Source organism: Solanum dulcamara, chromosome 4 (genome assembly GCF_947179165.1).
Source record: "Solanum dulcamara chromosome 4, daSolDulc1.2, whole genome shotgun sequence".
Lineage (NCBI taxonomy): Eukaryota > Viridiplantae > Streptophyta > Magnoliopsida > Solanales > Solanaceae > Solanum > Solanum dulcamara.
This window is the reverse complement of record NC_077240.1, coordinates 6,385,670-6,404,993: the sequence shown is the minus strand read 5'-3', so window position 1 is coordinate 6,404,993 and position 19,324 is coordinate 6,385,670. Positions and strand designations below refer to the sequence as shown.

The window sequence follows — 19,324 nt, the reverse complement described above, 5'->3', positions numbered from 1 at the left end:
TGTTATTATATTTGTTGAATGTTTATTTTTATTTTATTTTAAAAATTAGTCAAATTATAATTAGCGGCAAATCAAGAATAGAAATTAGATGAAGATCAAATAGAAAATTTAATTAAGTATCTTAGAACTCTCAAATCACGACACCTTCTGTACTCTTCCATAGTCAAACTTCGTAAGTTGTAGTTTGACCTAAACTGGTCATTCAAAGTTCTTAGAATTTTTAATTGAAGAATTAATTCGAATAAATAATTTATAGGGTTATTGAATTTAATCCGTCAATTAAATAGTGTTAGTATATATATACTGTTTATGAACGTGTTTTGCACGTTATTTCCTATCAATTATCATACAAAAAAAATTCGATGATTAATCCCGAATTCCATCCTAACTCGGACTTGCCCCCGACATCCAACACATAAATCGGAACTCAACTTTCGAACAAGGACTAGATCTAGACTTCCGACCCAGGATCCGATATAACACTCGTCCCAGGACTCGACCCAAGATCCGACTCTGACCCGAGATCCAATCCCGACATTCGATCTTGGACCTGACTCAAAACTCAACACCGACATTCGACCTTGACACCTGACATCCGACATGATTTAGGACCCGACTTCCGACACTAACTCCAGACCTAGGACTCGATCTGAATCTCGGATCGGAATTCGACTTTCTACCCGAGATTCGATCCTGCACCTGACTTCCAAATCGAAATTTGACCTCACTCGATCCTGACATCTGACACAAGATCCAACCCCGACTTTCGACTCCTGATCTATCCGACTTTCGACTCGAAACCCAATTCCGACATCATCCGATCTCGAATTAGGACACCTAGCTAATATTTTTTATTTTGAATTTCAAACCTCTAGCTAGCCCACCTTTGGAGATTGTTGTTTACTTTAGTATTTGAATTTTTCTTGCTATTGTTGGTCTAACAATAATGAGAGCAATAACCGACTATATTTTATTATATTCTATAGAGAAAACAATTACAAAACGAAAAAAGAAAGAACTATATTATTTACTTAAGAGGTATTGTTGGTACACACATATTCTAAACCTAAAAGAAAATAAGTCATAATTAGTGGCAAAACTTTTTATAAGTTTTAACGTTAATCTGTAGCTTTTATTGAGCTTTAAAAAAATCGGTTATCTTAGTATATATATATGGCATATTGCACATAGAAGTATTATACAACGTGTAGAAATTTTCTACTCATAATTTACTTGAAATAGATTTAATGTTTAGCTCCTAATATTAATAGGAAAATATGTATTCTGCAATAAATTTGGTCCTAATAGAAATATGATTTATTTAGTCCTAGTACAAAATTATATTTATACCCATTAATAATTTTTTAGATAGAGAAAATTTTAACTTAAAAGTGCAAATAAGTAAATCAACTTTTAGAGGATATTTTCGTCAACCAACATTTATATTCATGCTTTTATAATAATATAATTATATTATATAAATGTTACGGACTAAAATTGTACATGTTACAAATTATTCTTCGTGCTCCAAAAAAGGATTTCATCACAATACTTCTTTCATATGAAACTTTAGAAACTCTTAGTGGGCATTTGGCGATGTTCAATTGGGAAATTTGAAAAAAAAATAAAATTTGATTCTAAGTGTGAAAAAATGATATTTGAAAATTAGAAGAAAAAAAGTGAAACATGTTTTTATTGTTTTCTATGTTTTGAAAATTTTGAAATTCAACTTCAATTTGAATTCTAGAATGGTATGACAAACATATTTTTTTGAAGTTCAACTCTGAAAAAAGTAAATAAATAAATAAATTCATGATCAAACGCTTAGAGAATTTTTTTTTTAGACATTCCCTTATTGAGAAGAGAAAAAAAGAAGCGTCGAAATTCTGTAACTGTAACTTGTATCCTCTACCTATCAATTGTGGTCAACCACTTAAACAAGCTTCATCTATCCTGCCATCACTCTATTTTTCCATTACTCAGTTTCTTAAAAAATACAACTAATTCTCTTTTTCTTTTTTAATTTATGCCTTGTATGTTGGTAATAAATATAACATGACTCAGTTTATTTATAGCGCTGGCGAATTTGACTTTGACTTGACTAGCTAGCAAATTAAATGGGCAATTATAATTTCAATTATTACATAGTTTCAACATCAGACAATGCATCTATTACAGTACATATTCATAGTTGTAATTAAACATGCACGTACAAGTAACGTTTATTTTTTCAAACTATGAAGAAATTACTATGGAAGAGGCAATTATTATTGTGGAACTCTCTACTGTAATGCCTCGAGGAACTCTCTACTATAATGCCTCGATAACTAGCTAGTACTTTTTTGCACTTTCAACCAGACTTCTGCGAAATGAAGAGTCTAAAGTTAAATTTTGAATTTAAGCTGCAAGGTTAAAACAAGAAATAATTACAATATAATATCTTTGGTTGATCTAATTTATAAAACAACCAACAAATGCATATGTTTTTTTTCCAAGTATAATATATAAGATAATATATGTATAGTATGCATATATTCAAGGACGGAGCTATAATGTAATATGGAATTCGAACGAACTCAATAACTTTTGAATACTGATACTCATTTCTTAGTTTTGATATTCTAACCCTAGTAACAAATAAATTTGATCAAACTGTAGATGCTTTTCTTTTAAAAAAGTAGAGACACAGTCACTCAAGGGTACAATTGTACAAGTAATTGCAGATACTAATATGAAAATTTCATGATGAATTAAACTTTATTGTGTATATATAGTGCCGAGTCTCCAAAAGTTAACACAATAATCGAGAATGCAAAGAATGTTGTTACTGATAACTAATTATAGATTGATTCAGGCCCAAATACACTGATTTTATTTAAATTTTAAAGTAGAATATGAAAATGAATATTTACCTACCTCAACTTTAGCCGAACTCATCATTCAAGATTAGGGCCAAAAAAATATGTGTCAATTCAACTTGTGGAAAAATTATATTATGTAAATATGATAATAACATTTTTATATAATATAAGTTGGTAAATCCTTTAGTATATGATTTTCTTCTTGGAATTTTCTTATTTGATTTCCTAGTCCTGACATTACTCTATCATATAAGAAACAATGATCATCAACTATTGGGATGCTAATTTCCCACATGTCAATCCTTTAGTATATCGGGGGAAAAAATTCCATGATTTTCATTTTTGAATTTCCTTATTTGAATTCTTAGTTTTGACAATACCCAAATCATATAAGAAGAAAAAATGATCATCAACTATTGAGACAACTAGAGCTCGGACAACGTAATATATGGGTTTAACATTGGATAAACAAGGATTTGGAATGAACATGGTGTTGATATATACCATGTTAAAAAATGAACATTTTTCCAACAATATCTAGGATTCTTCAAATAATGCAATATCTCACGCTCAAGAGTGAAGTATATGGTGGTACAATCGTGATCAGTTGAACATCATTATCAAAAAATTACATTATGTGTGCGGTATCAAATACTCTCCCTGTCTATTTTTACTTGTCCACGATACTAAAAATAGATTTTCAAAAATATTTGTCCAATTTGTGAAATCAGGATATAATTTTAACTTAGTTCCTAATTTACCCTAATTATTAATTAGTAGTCATTTCCCTATTATATTTTTCAAGACACTGTATTTATTATATTCAAGGGTGATATGGTAAAATTATCCTTCTATTTATAATTTCTTAAATAATGTATAAAATTAATAGTGGAAAAATATTATTGGACGGAGAAAATATTACCTAATATTTGTATGTATAATATATTTCAATCACCTTTAATTAAAATTCAACATCCGCCGCTATTTTTTTAACCCTCCTTTTCATAGTTCAATTTAATATACATGACTACACAGGGGCGGAGCTACAGGGGTGCGAGGGGTGGCAACCGAAACCCCTTCGTCGGAAAATTGCACTATATATATACTGCAATTTTTTTTATTCATGTACAAATATTATTTTTGCATATCCTTAATAAAAGGAGATTGTGGATCAGTGGATAAGACGCTTGTGATTGAGCCCGTGGTTGCGGGTTCGATTCTCAGCAATGACACATTGTTTTACTTTTTTCATCCAGTCCCTTATTTTTTAATTTTCTTGAATCCCTTATCAAATATTTTGATTCCGCCCTTGAGACTACAACTACATTAAATCAGCATAAAGACCCCCCCAACCCCACAAAAGACGGGGGGAGGGGCAAAATAAAGCTTACTACCTATGTTTGGGTGTTTGACTATGAATATCGAACTAGACCACTTGTTTCAAGTTCATCACAACTTTTTTGTAGAAGATAAAAGTGTCAAAAATATATTTAAATTATTTTTTTATTTTGAGTTTTATATTTAAATTATTGAAAGTGTGAATTTTATACTTAAACTATCACTTATTAGTTTGAGAAACATATTTTTCTTTTTTATTACATTCTCATCATGATGTGTATACTACACTCTCTCTTTTATTTAAAAAATTGACACATTACACTCCACATGAACAAAATATTTTATCTTGACAAAAATTAAATAATTATTAATATTAGTTAAAGTTAAACATTAAAGCATTACTATCCCAAAAAAATATAAAATAAAATGTAAAATATTTTTCTTACACCACCCCATCACTTCCTCTCACCGTACCCCCTCCCCCCACACAAATTTTTAGTTTTATTTTTATTTTTTAAATTTCTTTATAAAAGTTTTTAGAGAAAGCTTTCATATTTTTTTCTGTGCGTGTGTTTAGAAAAGTATTTTTACTTGCCGCGAGATTTTCTTAAAATAATTTTTTTCTGTTATATTCGGTACCCTAGTCATATCTAACACAAAACCAAAAAAATGTAAAAAAAAAATTAGGAGGGGGGTAGATGGGGTGGGGTAGAATTTTTTTTTAAAATAAAAATAATAATGTATCAATATTTTTTAGGAAGGAGTGGGGAGAGAGTGAAGTTGAATTTTTTAAAAATATTTTATAAAAGAAATTTTAGAAAATAAAAGGGCGGGGATTGACGGAGTATGTGGAGGGAGGGGGTAGGGGGAAGTGGTGGAGTGGGGTGAGAAAAATATTTTAATTTTTTTTTTTAAAATAATTATTTTTTAAAATAATTTTTTTTTTGGATAGTAATATTTTAATTTTTAATTTTTAACTAATATTAATAATTTATTTAATTTTTGTCGAGATAGAATATTTTATCTACATGGAATACCATGTGACAAGTTTTTTCAAATAAAAAAGAGAGTATATTACACAATGTTTTTTAAATAGTTTATGTATGAAATTCAAAATAAACAGAATAATTTAAATGTGTATTTGACTTTTTTGACACTCACCTCTTTTTAAAAATAAACTGAAAAAAAAATATAAAAGAAAAAGAGAATTTCCATCTCCGCACATTTCGTGGCACTTCTTATCACAAATCAGGTACTCCGCCGCTGAAAAATTAACAAATTCTTCATGTTATAAACAATATTTCCCCAGTTTGTTTTTATTAAATAATTCAATGGCAGAGTTAGGTTCAAGAAAATAGATAGCATTGAACCTCCTTGTAAAATTATATTGTGCCAATAAAATTAAATACTACTTTCTCCCTTCATATTTATTTATCCATGCTTGATTTGCCACATATTTCTTTAAAAAAATAATTAAGAAATAATAAATAGTGGAGTAATTTTACTATGGGAATAAGAAAAAATTATGTAACTAGTCAAAATTTCTAACTTATTTATTAAAAATAGCTACACTTTAAGAATATAATTTAAAAGAACAATATTATATATATATATATATATAGCAAATTAAATGTATCATAATCTAATTCCTAAACTATCTCGAAACCCACATATTTGACACCTAATAATTACCCACGTTCTCTCTCATTCTATTTCCTCATTCCATTCCCTCCATGTTCCAAAGTTTCAACTCCACTTCTCTCTCATCAAAAGTGTACGATGTTTTCCCCAAAAATTGTTAAATTCTTGCCAAAGATATACATCACAATCTCATTGATTCAAATTATCAACATATATATTTCACGATTTTATCAATTTTTTAGAGATTTGAGGAAGAACATAGCATTTGAAGAATAAGTTGAAGAACTTGTTGAAGACCAAATTGAGGAAGAACATAACATTTTTTTCTTCACATAACATTTGTATTTTGTTAAGAATATTGTCTTTCTTTTTTAGTTTGTATTAATATCAATTTTTGTTTGTGAGCTATTTTTTCTTCACATAGCATTTATATTTTATTCAAAATATTTAGTTTGTATTCATTACAATAGGTATGCCAACTGGTTTAGGATTTTTTTCACAATCTATTTGCACTTTTCAACATATTGTATCCTTTATCAAGTTGTATTCTTTACAATATTTATGCTATTTTGTATTTGTATTAAGTATAATTTTCATGTTGTATCTTGCATATTACATTGGATTTTTTAGATGAAACTTGTATTTATTTGTAGATTGTATTAATTACAATAGTCAATAGGTATGCCAACTGAGTTAGGATTTTTAAGCAGATATGTATCCTATTTTTTACAATCTATTTGTGTGTTTTCAGAATAGTATCATTTCTTAAATTGTATTATCTATACATACAATACTATTTGATTTTGTATCTATTTAAGCATGATTGTATCCATGCATTTGAAAGTGTATTCATTCAAGTTTATAGATGGTTTGTATTTAATTCAATTTTACATGTTGTATCTTGCATACTACATTGATCTTTTTTTCCAATGAATTTTGTAGTCATTTTCAAATCAATGGTTTCTTTTATTAAACTTATTTGTTCTTCCTTATAGGTTAATTCAACAAAACTTTTGAAAAAATACATTTTAGAGTAAAGCTAGAAGATCAAACTTGAAATATGACGACAATTTTTTTATGAAAGAAATAGGTCTAGTACGTTAAAAACGACCTAACGGTTCGTTACAAATTGATGAAGATCTTTATTATTCTAGCAACAACATTTGATTATCTGAATTGAATTTGAGGAAGAAGGATGATTATCAATGGAGAATTCAATCCAATACAAATTTTTGGTCGATTATTGTGTTTCAGGAAGAAGAAGGAGAATCTCCTATTTTGAGACTCCTAATCTTTGTAAGATACAAATTGAGAAATTTAAGCATTTTTACCTATTTTAAAATTTACCTATTTCAAAAGATTGTCTTTCCTGATTTTCTCTAGTTGGATAATTCTTATTTGTATTCCTGTTAATTGAAACTTTTAAAAAAATACATAAATGGATCTAATAACAAACTAAATATAGCCATTTTTAATAAGTATTGAAAATGTAGGTAAGGGGTCCTATTAAATGCTAAAATATTGCTATTTTGAAAAAAAATTCTTTTACTATGTCACCCCTATTAATTATAAGTCATCTAACTATTGAAATATGAATAATATTTAATAAAATGATAAAATAGACACAAAATAATAAATTATATCATAATTTTTTAAATTGAACAAATAAAATTAGATAATTATTTTATATTAGACAAGTAAAAATTAACAGAGGGAGTATAATGACAGAAATTCTAGTAAAGTCAAAGATTACTACTTTTCACTCCATTTATTTCCTAGGTTCACTTTTACTTATCAATTTTTTTTTAATTATTTTTGACAAATCAAGTAGGTATACGATTTTTTCTTATTATATCCTCAATTTATTAATAATAAGCTAATATCTTTAAAAAATATAATTAGTAAACTCACTATATATACCAATTATTGTTTTTTAACCACTAAATCCAAACGGAGGGAGTATGTATATTCCTTGACTTGGCGGCTATTAATCCAATTTAACTAATGAAGTATTGATGAATAAAAAGTAGGTAATAGACATACATGGGAGACCGGCGCAGCCTGTGTTACAATTATCATAGCAATTGAGGCCTTGAGCAGCGACGCTGATGGTGTCCATGTTGGCCGATAAAAGGATGATAAGCACCATAGCCATGGCTGCCACTGCATTCATTTTCTTCTTCTCCATTATCTTGCAATCTGTTTTTCTTTTCCTTTTTCTCTGTGTGAAAAGAGGACTGTCGGTAGATATATTTATATACTTCGTAATCACTTTTATTAGTATCGTAGAGAACATATGGCGGAGAAATATTGATTAATTTCAATCGGATAACACTAATTGTTTCTCGTTTCAATTTGTTTGATTAATTTTTGACTTAGTAAAAAGTTTTAAAAGTACAATAACAATTACATAGTTAATATTGTAATTTCAGAAGTAGAGTCTGAGGAATATATAATATATGCGGACTAAATATATTGTGAGAAAAGTTAGAATCAAAAAGATATAAAAAAATAACAAAATATTTTTAAAAAAATCAAAAAGTAAAACAAAGAAATTAAAACGGAGTATACATATGGACAAGATTGGATCTTTCATAATCAAACATTGATTAGCTGTATTTTGACGTTTTCTTATTCGAAGTTCTTAGACCTTTTAAGATCTTCAGGCAAGCTGATTATATGTATCTTCTATACAAGTCTATAAAATTGGACAATTTTGAATCAATTGTACCTTATTTTAATTGCAAGGTTAAATTAAAAAGGGAAGTTGAAACAACAATTAGTAAAACTTCATTAACCTATTATATTATAGGTGAAATATATAATAATAATAATGGTATATAACATGACTTAATCTCAGAAAAGTTAGTTAAAGTAGGTAATAAAGAGCAAAATTGAAAATATTTGTAAAGAAATTAAATAACAACAATGCGGAAAAACAAGGAAACTTATTTATCCCATTTTGGTGAACACTGTAAAATAATTTAGCCAACATAAAAACATTTTGTTCACGACTCCCAATTAGTATCTCAAAAATTCTAAAACGTCTCTATATTTTGATCTATAAATTGACAAAAAATAATCTGCAAAAGCCATTTCACGTATGAAATAGCTTTTACTTTTACTTAGTCTTTGGTTCGAGTTTGTCACGACCCCAAATAGGCCATGAGTGGCACCCACACTTAACCTCCTAGGTGGGAGAACCAACGATACAAACCCCAAATAATAACAATAACGCGGAAACTCAAATAAATACATTTTCCCCCAAAATCTGAAAGTCATCACATCAAGGACATCTAACTTCTAAAATACTAAGTCTAGAATGTCAAACACTAAAATAAAATAAGTGACATAGTTCGTGTCCGAACACTAAGGGCATCATGTCGTGACTAAGAGAATTCATCGTCAGCTAGAAGGATAGCTCACCCTGATATCTTATGAACTGAAGATTGACTAGAGCTGAAGTCAAGTCGAAGCCGATGGAAGACTCGTTGCACTCCACAAATAAAACAAAGAAAGATACAAGTAGGGGTCAGTACAGGACAACATGTACTGAGTAGGTATCATCGGCCGACTCAAAATAGGAATTAATATGCAATAAGTAATAGCGGAAAATCAACCGTAGCACTTAATATGTGGCAACCAACAAGATCAAGATCAAGTGACAACACAATGAATAATTTCATAACCAATCAACAATATCAAGATCACACAGGAGGACTCATGCCTCCACATCACACTCTTTTGGAAAATGAGTTATTGGAGATTGGGTAGCATTAAGTCATTTTAAATTGTTCTCCTTTTATATTACTGTGCCGGAACGTGACACCCGATCCAATAATACCGTGTCGGAACGTGACACCCGATCCAAATATATCATGTCGGAACGTGACACCCGATCCAAATATACCATGCCGGAACGTGACACCCGATCCAAATATACCGTGTCGGAACGTGACACCCGATCCAAATATGCCGTGTCGGAACGTGACACCCGATCCAAATGTAATTAATTTATCATTCCTTATGATTATATTCCACTTCATTAACAATATTTCATCAAGCCTTCTTTATTCAAGGCACCATTTTTGATAAGGCAAGTTCAAGATTATAGATTTTATGGCCTCGGAATTTTAGACCAATCACAATAACATATCAACCATCCAGACCACAACAATTAAATGCGTAGTAAATTTCACACATATTACTCCATGAATATCAATCACTATTAAGAGCCTATCTCTGATGTAGAATAAAAACCATAACCTACCTCAATCGAAGAACCGAATCCAAGCAAGCTAATTCACAAATGTCTTTCCTTCCTTCAAAGCCTCACGTTTCCAATCTATTAATTATACAATATTCGTAAGCAACTGAGTCCATAGAAACTAATATTATTTATATATTTTACCTAGACCCCACGACAAACCGAACTCTAAAATCAGTTCTCTAACACTCAAGCCTAGGGTTAAGTTTTAATTCCTCCAAATAACATAAATTTAATGGTATTCATATAATACAATACACTTACTATTTAATTACCTACCTCAATATATTAAAACTTGAATTAAATTGTGATAATTATGAGAATATCTGAAATCAAACCCAAATTACACAAAGAATTTAACTACAAAATGCAGTACCTAACTAAGAATTTAATATATATCATCACCCTAAATATTAGCCTATAATCATTATTCAATTGACCAAAATCTTGTAGAAAATTTCCAACAGTACGCATGCTAACTTCCAAGTTCTTTTTACAATTTAAGTTTAATATCATAATATAATATCCTCTACCCATTTACACCTTTACAGAAATTAAGGTTTCTTATATACAATTATTCAACAGGAAGTAACACTTTGTCTTCTTTCCATTTTTTTTTCTTTCTTTTTGGCCCAATGAACATTAACCATATCATGTGATATTGCATCATCTCCCTCACTAGTTGAAATCTTTCAACAGAAAGAGACAAATTTTTCAATTGTATTATGGAATGCTTACCTGAAGCAATTCGGGTTCCACGCCGTAGCAGTAATCGCCCTCTCTTCTTTTCTCTTTTCTAATTAATTAGGGCAACTAATCATAAATTAATAAATAAATAAAAGCTAAATCCCATTAATATATTTTTATATGTATTGAACAAGTGGTATAGGACATTAAATAAATTACCACTTTAGCCCATTAATTAATTGGTTATTTAAATTCACCCCTAAATTAAATAACTTTAGTTATCAATTAGTCCAAAGTACCCATTAAAAATTTACGGGGTGAGTCTTTTATGAAATAAAAAGGCCCTAGTACTCAAAACGACCTAATGGGTCGTTACAGATTTTGATGGATTTTTCCTTTAAATAAAATCAAACTAATTAAGTCAAATTTCCAAATCGAACCAAAGAAGAAATTTAGTAATGTAGGGGATTCTTATTTGTATAAAATGGTACTTTGAGCTTAGAACAAACATAAAGAGATTGATTAATTTTCATCTCTTTGGTTTATGTCAAATTTTTGGTTAATTCATTTTTCGATGTTTTTTTAAGGAAAAAAAAAGATATATGACAACATACTTAATTTCAAACACATATTAGATTAACTTTATTCGAACATAACACTATCCAATCAATTATTCTTTAAAAAAATATGGAAATATATATGTGTCAAAGTTACATAGGTAGCTTCCTCTAAAAAGTCACATGCATTGCTTACGAATTAAGTAAGCTGTTCCTAGAGTTTTAAATTGAAGAACTAATTCAAACATATAATTTATAGGACTATTTAATTTATTTCATTAGTCAAATAGTGTGATTATACATAAAGGCGAATTATATAAATTACAGTCTAAAATTGAACTTGTACATATTCTTCGTGTTCCAAAGAAAATTTATTTACATCTCTTCTTTTTTTCACTCACCTCCTAGGAGGATCAATAATGTCTTTATTCACTTTTCACCGTGACTCAAAATCCTCAACTTAATACAAGTAATTCTTTTTTTTTCTTTTTTAATTTATGTCTAGCCTGTTGGAAATTAATATAACTTGAGAATGAACAATTTGAGTTCACTTATAGCGTTGGCAAATCTAACTTTTTCTTGACTAGTTAGCTTATTGAACTTACAATTATAATTTCAAATATTACATAGTTTCATCATCATACAATGCATCTATTAAAGTAAGAAGTCATAGTAGTTATTAAACATACACGTACAACACGTAATGTTTATTTTTCCAAACTATGAAGAAATATTATCAAAGAGACAACTATTATTGTTGAACTGATCCCTACAATAATAGCATCGATAGCTTGCTAGTACATTTCAGCACTTTCAACCAACGTTTCCATCAATCTTGTCATCTACAAAATGAAGAGTCTATAGTTAAATTTCAAATTTAAGCGGCACAATTAAAAAATTGGATAATAGTCCAATGCTTTTGGTTGATCTGGTTTACAAAAGAGCCAACAAATATATAGATTTTGTATATTTATAACAACCTGAAATGAAAAATGAAAATGAATATTCGCCTAACTCAATTATAAAGGCGAACTCATGAGATGATGATTGTCCAAGTTGAGGGACCGAGACAAATGAGTGTCCTTATTTGAATTCTTAGCATTAACACTCTCCCAAACCATAAAAGAAGAAAATTGGCCATCGACTACGTACCAATTCGGAATACTAACATCCTACATGTTCAGGCCGGACAACTAAAGCGTGAACAACATAATATATGGGGCTAAGAACAGCTGCGTGTTATATATTATTTAGTTGCCTTCATTTTTGCTGTGTTTTGACAATGAAAATCAAACTAGAACGTACACTTGTGATCATAAGCAAAGTTCACCACACCTTTATGGAAAAGAATATGAAAAAGGAAAAAAGAAAAAGAGAATTATCGATCACGTACCATCTCCACACCTTTTGTGGCACTTCTTATCACATTTCCGGTACTCCTTTGCTGAAAAATCAACAAATTCCTGACTTTGTTACTATTATTTGAATCTATCTAAGTATTAATGAATAAAAAGTAGGTAATATACATACATGGGAGCCCAGCGCATCCGGTGTTACAATTGTCATAGCAATTGACACCTTGAGCAGCGACGCTAATAGTGTCCATGTTGGTCGATAAAAGGATGATGAACATCATAGCCATAGCTGCCACTCTCATCATTTTCTTCTTCTCCATTATTTTGCTCCTATTTTTCCTGCAGTCTTTTTTTTCTTTCTATGTGTGTGTGTGTGAAGAGAAAACTGTCGGTAGGGATATTAATATAGCTCGTTGTAGTTAGTGTCGTACGTATAGTAGGCGACAAGTGGCAGAGGATATATCGATAATTTTCAATTGGATAACATTAATTTGAAATATCACACTTTTAGTGCTTCCGTTTCAATTTATTTATTTAATTTTGATTTAGCACGATCAAGTTATAAAAGTACAATAACAACAAGAGATTGTGTGAAGATTAAAAATATCATGGAAAAAGTTAAAATTAAGAAATTATGAGAAAAAGAAAGAAATATACTTTTTGAAATAGATTTAAAAAAAATATAAGATAAATAAATTTAAATAAAGATAGTATACGAACAAGATAGGATCTTTCATTGTCAAACTTTGTTAGCCGAGTATTTTGACCTTTTCTCATTAGGAGTTCTTTGAGCTATTAAGATCTTCACGCAAGCTGGAGATAATATCTACCTTGAAGCTTCTAAACAAGTTATATGAAATTATTAAAGAATTATGAACAAAAAAACAAATTCAAGGGGAAGGTTAAATTTAAAAGAACAGTTGAAACAATAACTAGTAAAACTTCATTTATCAATATTGTAATTTGTAGGTGACATATCATATAATAATGATATATAATAGTAATCTCAGGCAAGTTAGTTAAAGTAGGTAATGAATAGTAAAACTTGAGATATTTGTAAAGAAATAATAACAATGCCAAAAAAAAGGAGGAAAATCATTTATCTCATTTTGGTGCACTGTAAAATACTCTAACTAACATAAAAATATTTTCTAATAAACTCTCGTAACAAGTTAGAGAAAAATGCTAATTTTATAAAATAAACAGTCACCTGTTTGGATAGATAAGGAGGCCATTGTGCAAAAGGAAGACAAGGAGGTCACTCTAACTAATTAATGAATGAATAAGATACGAAGTAAAGATTAGGTTGGTCACTCCCAATTGTTGTGTCTCAAAAATTCTAATACGTCTCCGTAGGTCTATAAATTGACAAATATAATCTAAACAAAATCCATTTCACGTATGAAATAGTTTTTACTTATAATTTTTCTTTTGAGAAAAAAGTCAGATTTATTTCTTTATTTTTAAAAATATAATCCGCCTCGTCTTTATATGATTTTCTTTTCTCGTGTTGTATCACTCACGAAATTACATTTTTTCATTCTATTTTATATTTTAAAAATGAAAATATCCCTACCATTAGCAAAATTGTTAAAAAGCCCCTTACTCATAGAAGTCTTTGATTCGATTAGAGTCTATTTTTTAAAAAAAGAAAATCAAATCAATTAATTTGGATTTTCTAATGTTGAAATCAATTTTTTACCGCTTTGGTTTATGTCTATTTTTTTGTTGAATTTTTTCAAAAAAAAGTGATAATATAATTCTAAAAAAATATTAGATAGATTATATTCGAACATAACACTATCAAATCAATTATTCTTAAAAAAATAAGGAATATATATGTCTCAAGTTATATAAGTAGCTTCCTCCCAAAAATGGTATGCATTGCCCAAGAATTTGACCAACACCAAAGAGCACAATAAAATTTCCTACAATGAATTTTTTATGCAAACAATTAAAGATCTTATAGTGATATACGCAAAGATATCTTAATGCTAATTAATTAAATAATGATGAATAGTTAAAGGGCTCAAATACAAATTATTTTGGATATAAAATAGATTCTTAGAATCATCAAATTAGAAAGTAAACGCAAAGAAATGAATTATTATGAAAGCAAACACTTAAATTACAAACCAATAGAGCGAATGTTGAGATATATCGTAATTTTTTTTTAAATTCATATTTTAAAAATATACATATATTATGTGCAATTTTAATTTTAAAATAGATATTTATATAGTCAATTTGTTAAGATATTTTTGCTTAAAATCAAAAGTCAAAATCAAATTATATTTATCAATTCTTAAAATTTAAAACCAAAACTAAACCAAACAAAAAAAAATCGATTTTTTTCTTCATTTTTCATAAACACCCCTAACTCTATTTCCTCACTACTCATTTTATTAAAAATATACTACTAGTTCTCTTTCTCTTTTCCTTTTTTAAGTTTGTTTTCTAATATTACACGAGAAAGAACTATTTGAGTTCATATACAACGTTGACAAATTTGAATTTATAATTAGAGGTTTTAGATTGGAGTCTTTAAGTATGGAACAAGTTCTTTTATAAACGCCAACTCTAGAAAGGCAGAAATGAATTTTATATGCACAAATTCAAGTTAATCAAGCTTCAATATAGCTACCAAATAAAAAATGGCTATGCAAATTTGACTTCGACCTGACTATAGTCGATTATAGTTTCAGATAGGGCTGTACAGGACAAATCGATAAACCGCACCAAATCGACAAACCAAACCAAACCGGAAAAAAAACTCGACTAGTGGTTTGGTTTGACATGGTTTGATGTTTGAAAAAAAAAACCCGACCATTATAGGGTTGGTTTGATTTTAAATAAAAAAAGTCAAACCGAACCCAAACCAACCCGATTATAGATATACTACTTTTAAATTATGTTATACATAAAAATATTTATTAAAATGTAATTTATAAATATTTTTTAAAATTTTTTCATAATTTTTGTTTTCTTTCTTACATTTAAATTGAGATTTGAGAAGCTCATCTAAATAATATACAAAAAAAGCTCATCTTATAAAGTTATATTATAAAGTTAAAACTTCAAACATTGTTCTGCCTCCATCTTATATGTTGATATTTTGTACTAGAATTCTTTTTAAGAAGTACTGTTCTGTGCTTTTTATTAGATACTATGAAAAACCCGAAAATCCCGAAAAACCCCAAAAAACCCGAGAAAAATTGATATCGAAAAACCCGACTTTTATTGGTTTGGTTTGGTTTATAGATTTAATAACCCGACACAAATGGTTTGATTTGATTTGTAAAAAATCCGAACCAACCCGGTCCATGTACATCCCTAGTTTCAGGTACATAGTTTCATCATTACACAATGCATCTATTATTAGTAGTAATTAAACATACACGTAAACGTAACGTTTAGTTTCCCAAACCATAAAGAGATTATTATCAAAGATAACAATTATTATTGTGGAACTCTCTACAATATAAGCCTCGATAGCTTGCTAGTACTTTTAGCACTTTCAACCCAAGTTTCTATCAATTTTGCCATCTGCAAAATAAAATGAAGAGTCTATAGTTAAATAAATTTCAAATTTAAGCCACAAGGGTTTAAAATAAAAAAATTAAAAAAATTGAGATGAACTTAACTTTGATTGTGTTATGAAAATAATTATTGAGTCAAGCTCAATTACAAAAATTAATTAATGACTCATGTGATAGAAATTGTCCAAAATTATATAAGAATTATATTCAATACCCCGAAGTGCTGGACTAAACACTTTGGGGCATCGCTAATTTATTAAAATTAAGTGTGTTTTTTATTCAGTTTTGAATTGTGATCCTTTCACCATTTGTTGCTCTATTCCAAAAATTTATTATTTCAACCCTTTTTTTACAGTACAATTTAATACTCGCTCCGTCTATTTTTATTTCTCTACTATACTAAAAATAAATGTTTAGTTGTTCAATTTATGAAATTAAGAGATAATTTACACTTAGTTTCTAATTTACTCTTATCATTAATTAGTAGTTATTTTTCCATTACATTTTTCAAGACATTGTATTTTTTTAGGCGAAATTCATCGGTAGCCCCCTAAAGTTGGCACCAACTTTCACTTAAACACCTCAACTAGACTTTGTTCATTTTATACACCTTGACACTTTTTTGACAATTACCAAAATATATTAAGTGTGTGTAATGTACTCGCCTAACGTGTCAAAAACAACAAATTAAATAAAGACAGGTGGCACATATATATATATATATATCAAAAATAATTATCAAATAATGACTTTTGAATAGAAAAAAATGACCAATAATTTGATGACACGTGACATTTTTTATATCTAAATAGTAATTTTTTAAAAAATAAAAATTAACAACTATTAACCCACCCACCCCGCCGTCATCTTCTCCAACCTTACCCACCCCAACCCCAACCACTCTCCACCCCGCCGTCATCTTCTCCAATCCCACTCAACCCCTCCCCCACCCCACCCCACAAAATCTTCTTCTCCTCCAACACCCACCCAACACTATCCATATCATCTAAAGAGGAAAAAATGGAGTTATAATGTCAAACAAAAATATAAATCAAATTGGATCAAAAAATTCGATGAACCTCCATTTTTTCCGGCAAGATTAATACAAATCTAAAATTATTTTCTTTGAAATTGTTAAAGAATTCAAACCTCAAAAAACCCACAACAAAATTCTAAATCCAATTAAAAAACAAATGGGCTATTCTCCAATTTCTCAGATTTCTAAGAACAACTTCAACAATACAAGTAGTAATCTTTGAACCCAACTCATCAAGTTCTTGGTTTTTTGATGAATCAAGAGGCTTAGTGAATATGTGAACAAGTCTATCAACGATTCTTGAATCGTTTGGAGAGATTGGGGGAGGGGAATTTATGAATTTTGAGCAAATGGGTGTTGAAGAAAATGGAGAAAGATTGTGTTTTGTAAAAAGGATTTGTAAAAGAAGAACACGCAATGAAAAAGAAGAAGAAATGATGGCAGAAATGAAGAAGAACAACAACAACAAAAAATAATAATAATATATTTTTAAAGAAAAAAATGTTTTTCACGCGCTTAAAATGGGTGTAGCACACACAATGTGCCAAGTCAGCACAAAGTGTCAAAATGTCATATTGGAGCCTTACTTGAGGTGTCTAAAATGAACAAAGCCTAGTTGAGGAGTCTAAGTGAGAGTTGATGTCAACTTTAGGGGGTCACTGATGGATTTTGCCTATTTTTTATATTCAAAGGGTGATATGATAAAATTATCCTACTATTCATAATTTTTCAAAAATTATGTAAAGTCAATAGTGGACAAATAAAGATAGACGGAAGAGAAAAGTATGTACCAGACTACAACTACATTAAAGATTAGGTGAATTAAGCAAATCCAAGAACATTGAACCAGAAAAAGGTCAACATACAGTTCACTAAGTTTGACTATGAAAGAGCAAATTAGAACACTTCTTTCATCACCAAAATATATGCTCTTCTAATTAAAAACAAAAAAAAAATTGCTAAAAAATGCAAAAAAAAGAAAAAAAAGAGAATTACCTGGTCCGCACCTGATCTGACACTTTCCATCACAACGCAAGTACTCTCTCGCTGAAAAAGAATTAACAAGTTGTTATTATTGTAATAAGCATATACACAATTATGCTAGATTTAAGATATGAATATTTTTTAACCCAATGATTCTCAATAATATGATTAAAATACGCATAAATTGATTCGGACAATATCGTTAAAAGGGATAAATGAAGGCATACTTGGGAGACCAACGCAGGCGGTGTTACAAGAGTCATAGCAATTAACGCCTTGAGCTGCGACGCCAACAGTGTCCATATTGGCCGATAAAAGGACGATGAACACCATAGCTATAGCTGTCATTCTCATCATTTTCTCGTTATTTTTCTCAATGCCAGACTGTCGGTAGATATTTATAATAAATATTGGCAGAGGACTATTTGATTTTCCATTAGACTTATTTTTTGGGCCATCCATTTGACCCAAATACCAAACTTTATTTTTATATTTTATAAGTAGAAAGAATTATGAAAAATTATTTGATTGAGTGTTTTTTAAAAAATTAATTACTGATTTTAATGATATTTTTTTTATTTATTATCGTTTATAACAATATTATGATAAATCTACACTTGTATTAAAAGTGAATTATATATACAATATAAATGTTTTAAAATATATATTATGTTTGTGTAGTAAGAAACTGACATAATGTATTATAAGTCTATTAAAGTATGTGATAAATGTATTATCCATCTATTAAACTTGTATTATATATGTTTTATAAACAGTTCTCTGCAACATGTATTAAAACTGTATTATAAGTGTTCAGTGAATTATTATTTTTATCGCTATAAATAATAAATATTTTTTCTTGATATTATATATTTATATAAGTTTCCCGAAGAATTATGTGCTGATTGTTTCCCCGAAACTTCCCAGCCCTCGCTCCTCCAACCCCAACTCATCCATCCCTCCATCTACATTATTGGGTTTCTCTAAATTATATATACTCCCCGGCTCTCTCCATCTTTATCTATTCAATATACTAAAAAGATGGATAGACAGAATATA

The 19,324-nt window shown here is 29.0% G+C and overlaps 1 protein-coding gene and 2 long non-coding RNA genes across 3 annotated transcripts; all 3 read right to left on the bottom strand.

The window, feature by feature from the left end:
- Positions 1-2,106: 2,106 nt before the first annotated feature.
- Positions 2,107-8,151, bottom strand: LOC129885801 (uncharacterized). The gene is made up of 3 exons (XM_055960226.1): positions 7,884-8,151; positions 5,361-5,462; positions 2,107-2,362 (listed from the first exon to the last, which is right to left on the bottom strand). The coding sequence occupies exons 1-3, from the start codon at positions 8,134-8,136 to the stop codon at positions 2,328-2,330; spliced, it is 390 nt and encodes a 129-aa protein (XP_055816201.1). The 5' UTR covers positions 8,137-8,151; the 3' UTR covers positions 2,107-2,327.
- Positions 8,152-11,938: 3,787 nt separating this feature from the next.
- Positions 11,939-13,097, bottom strand: LOC129884590 (uncharacterized). Its single transcript, XR_008765963.1, has 3 exons — positions 12,882-13,097; positions 12,745-12,795; positions 11,939-12,193 (listed from the first exon to the last, which is right to left on the bottom strand). It is a non-coding gene; the product is annotated as an uncharacterized LOC129884590 (long non-coding RNA).
- A 2,960-nt stretch (positions 13,098-16,057) lies between these two features.
- Positions 16,058-18,698, bottom strand: LOC129884589 (uncharacterized). The gene is made up of 3 exons (XR_008765962.1): positions 18,493-18,698; positions 18,278-18,328; positions 16,058-16,252 (listed from the first exon to the last, which is right to left on the bottom strand). It is a non-coding gene; the product is annotated as an uncharacterized LOC129884589 (long non-coding RNA).
- Positions 18,699-19,324: the final 626 nt, after the last annotated feature.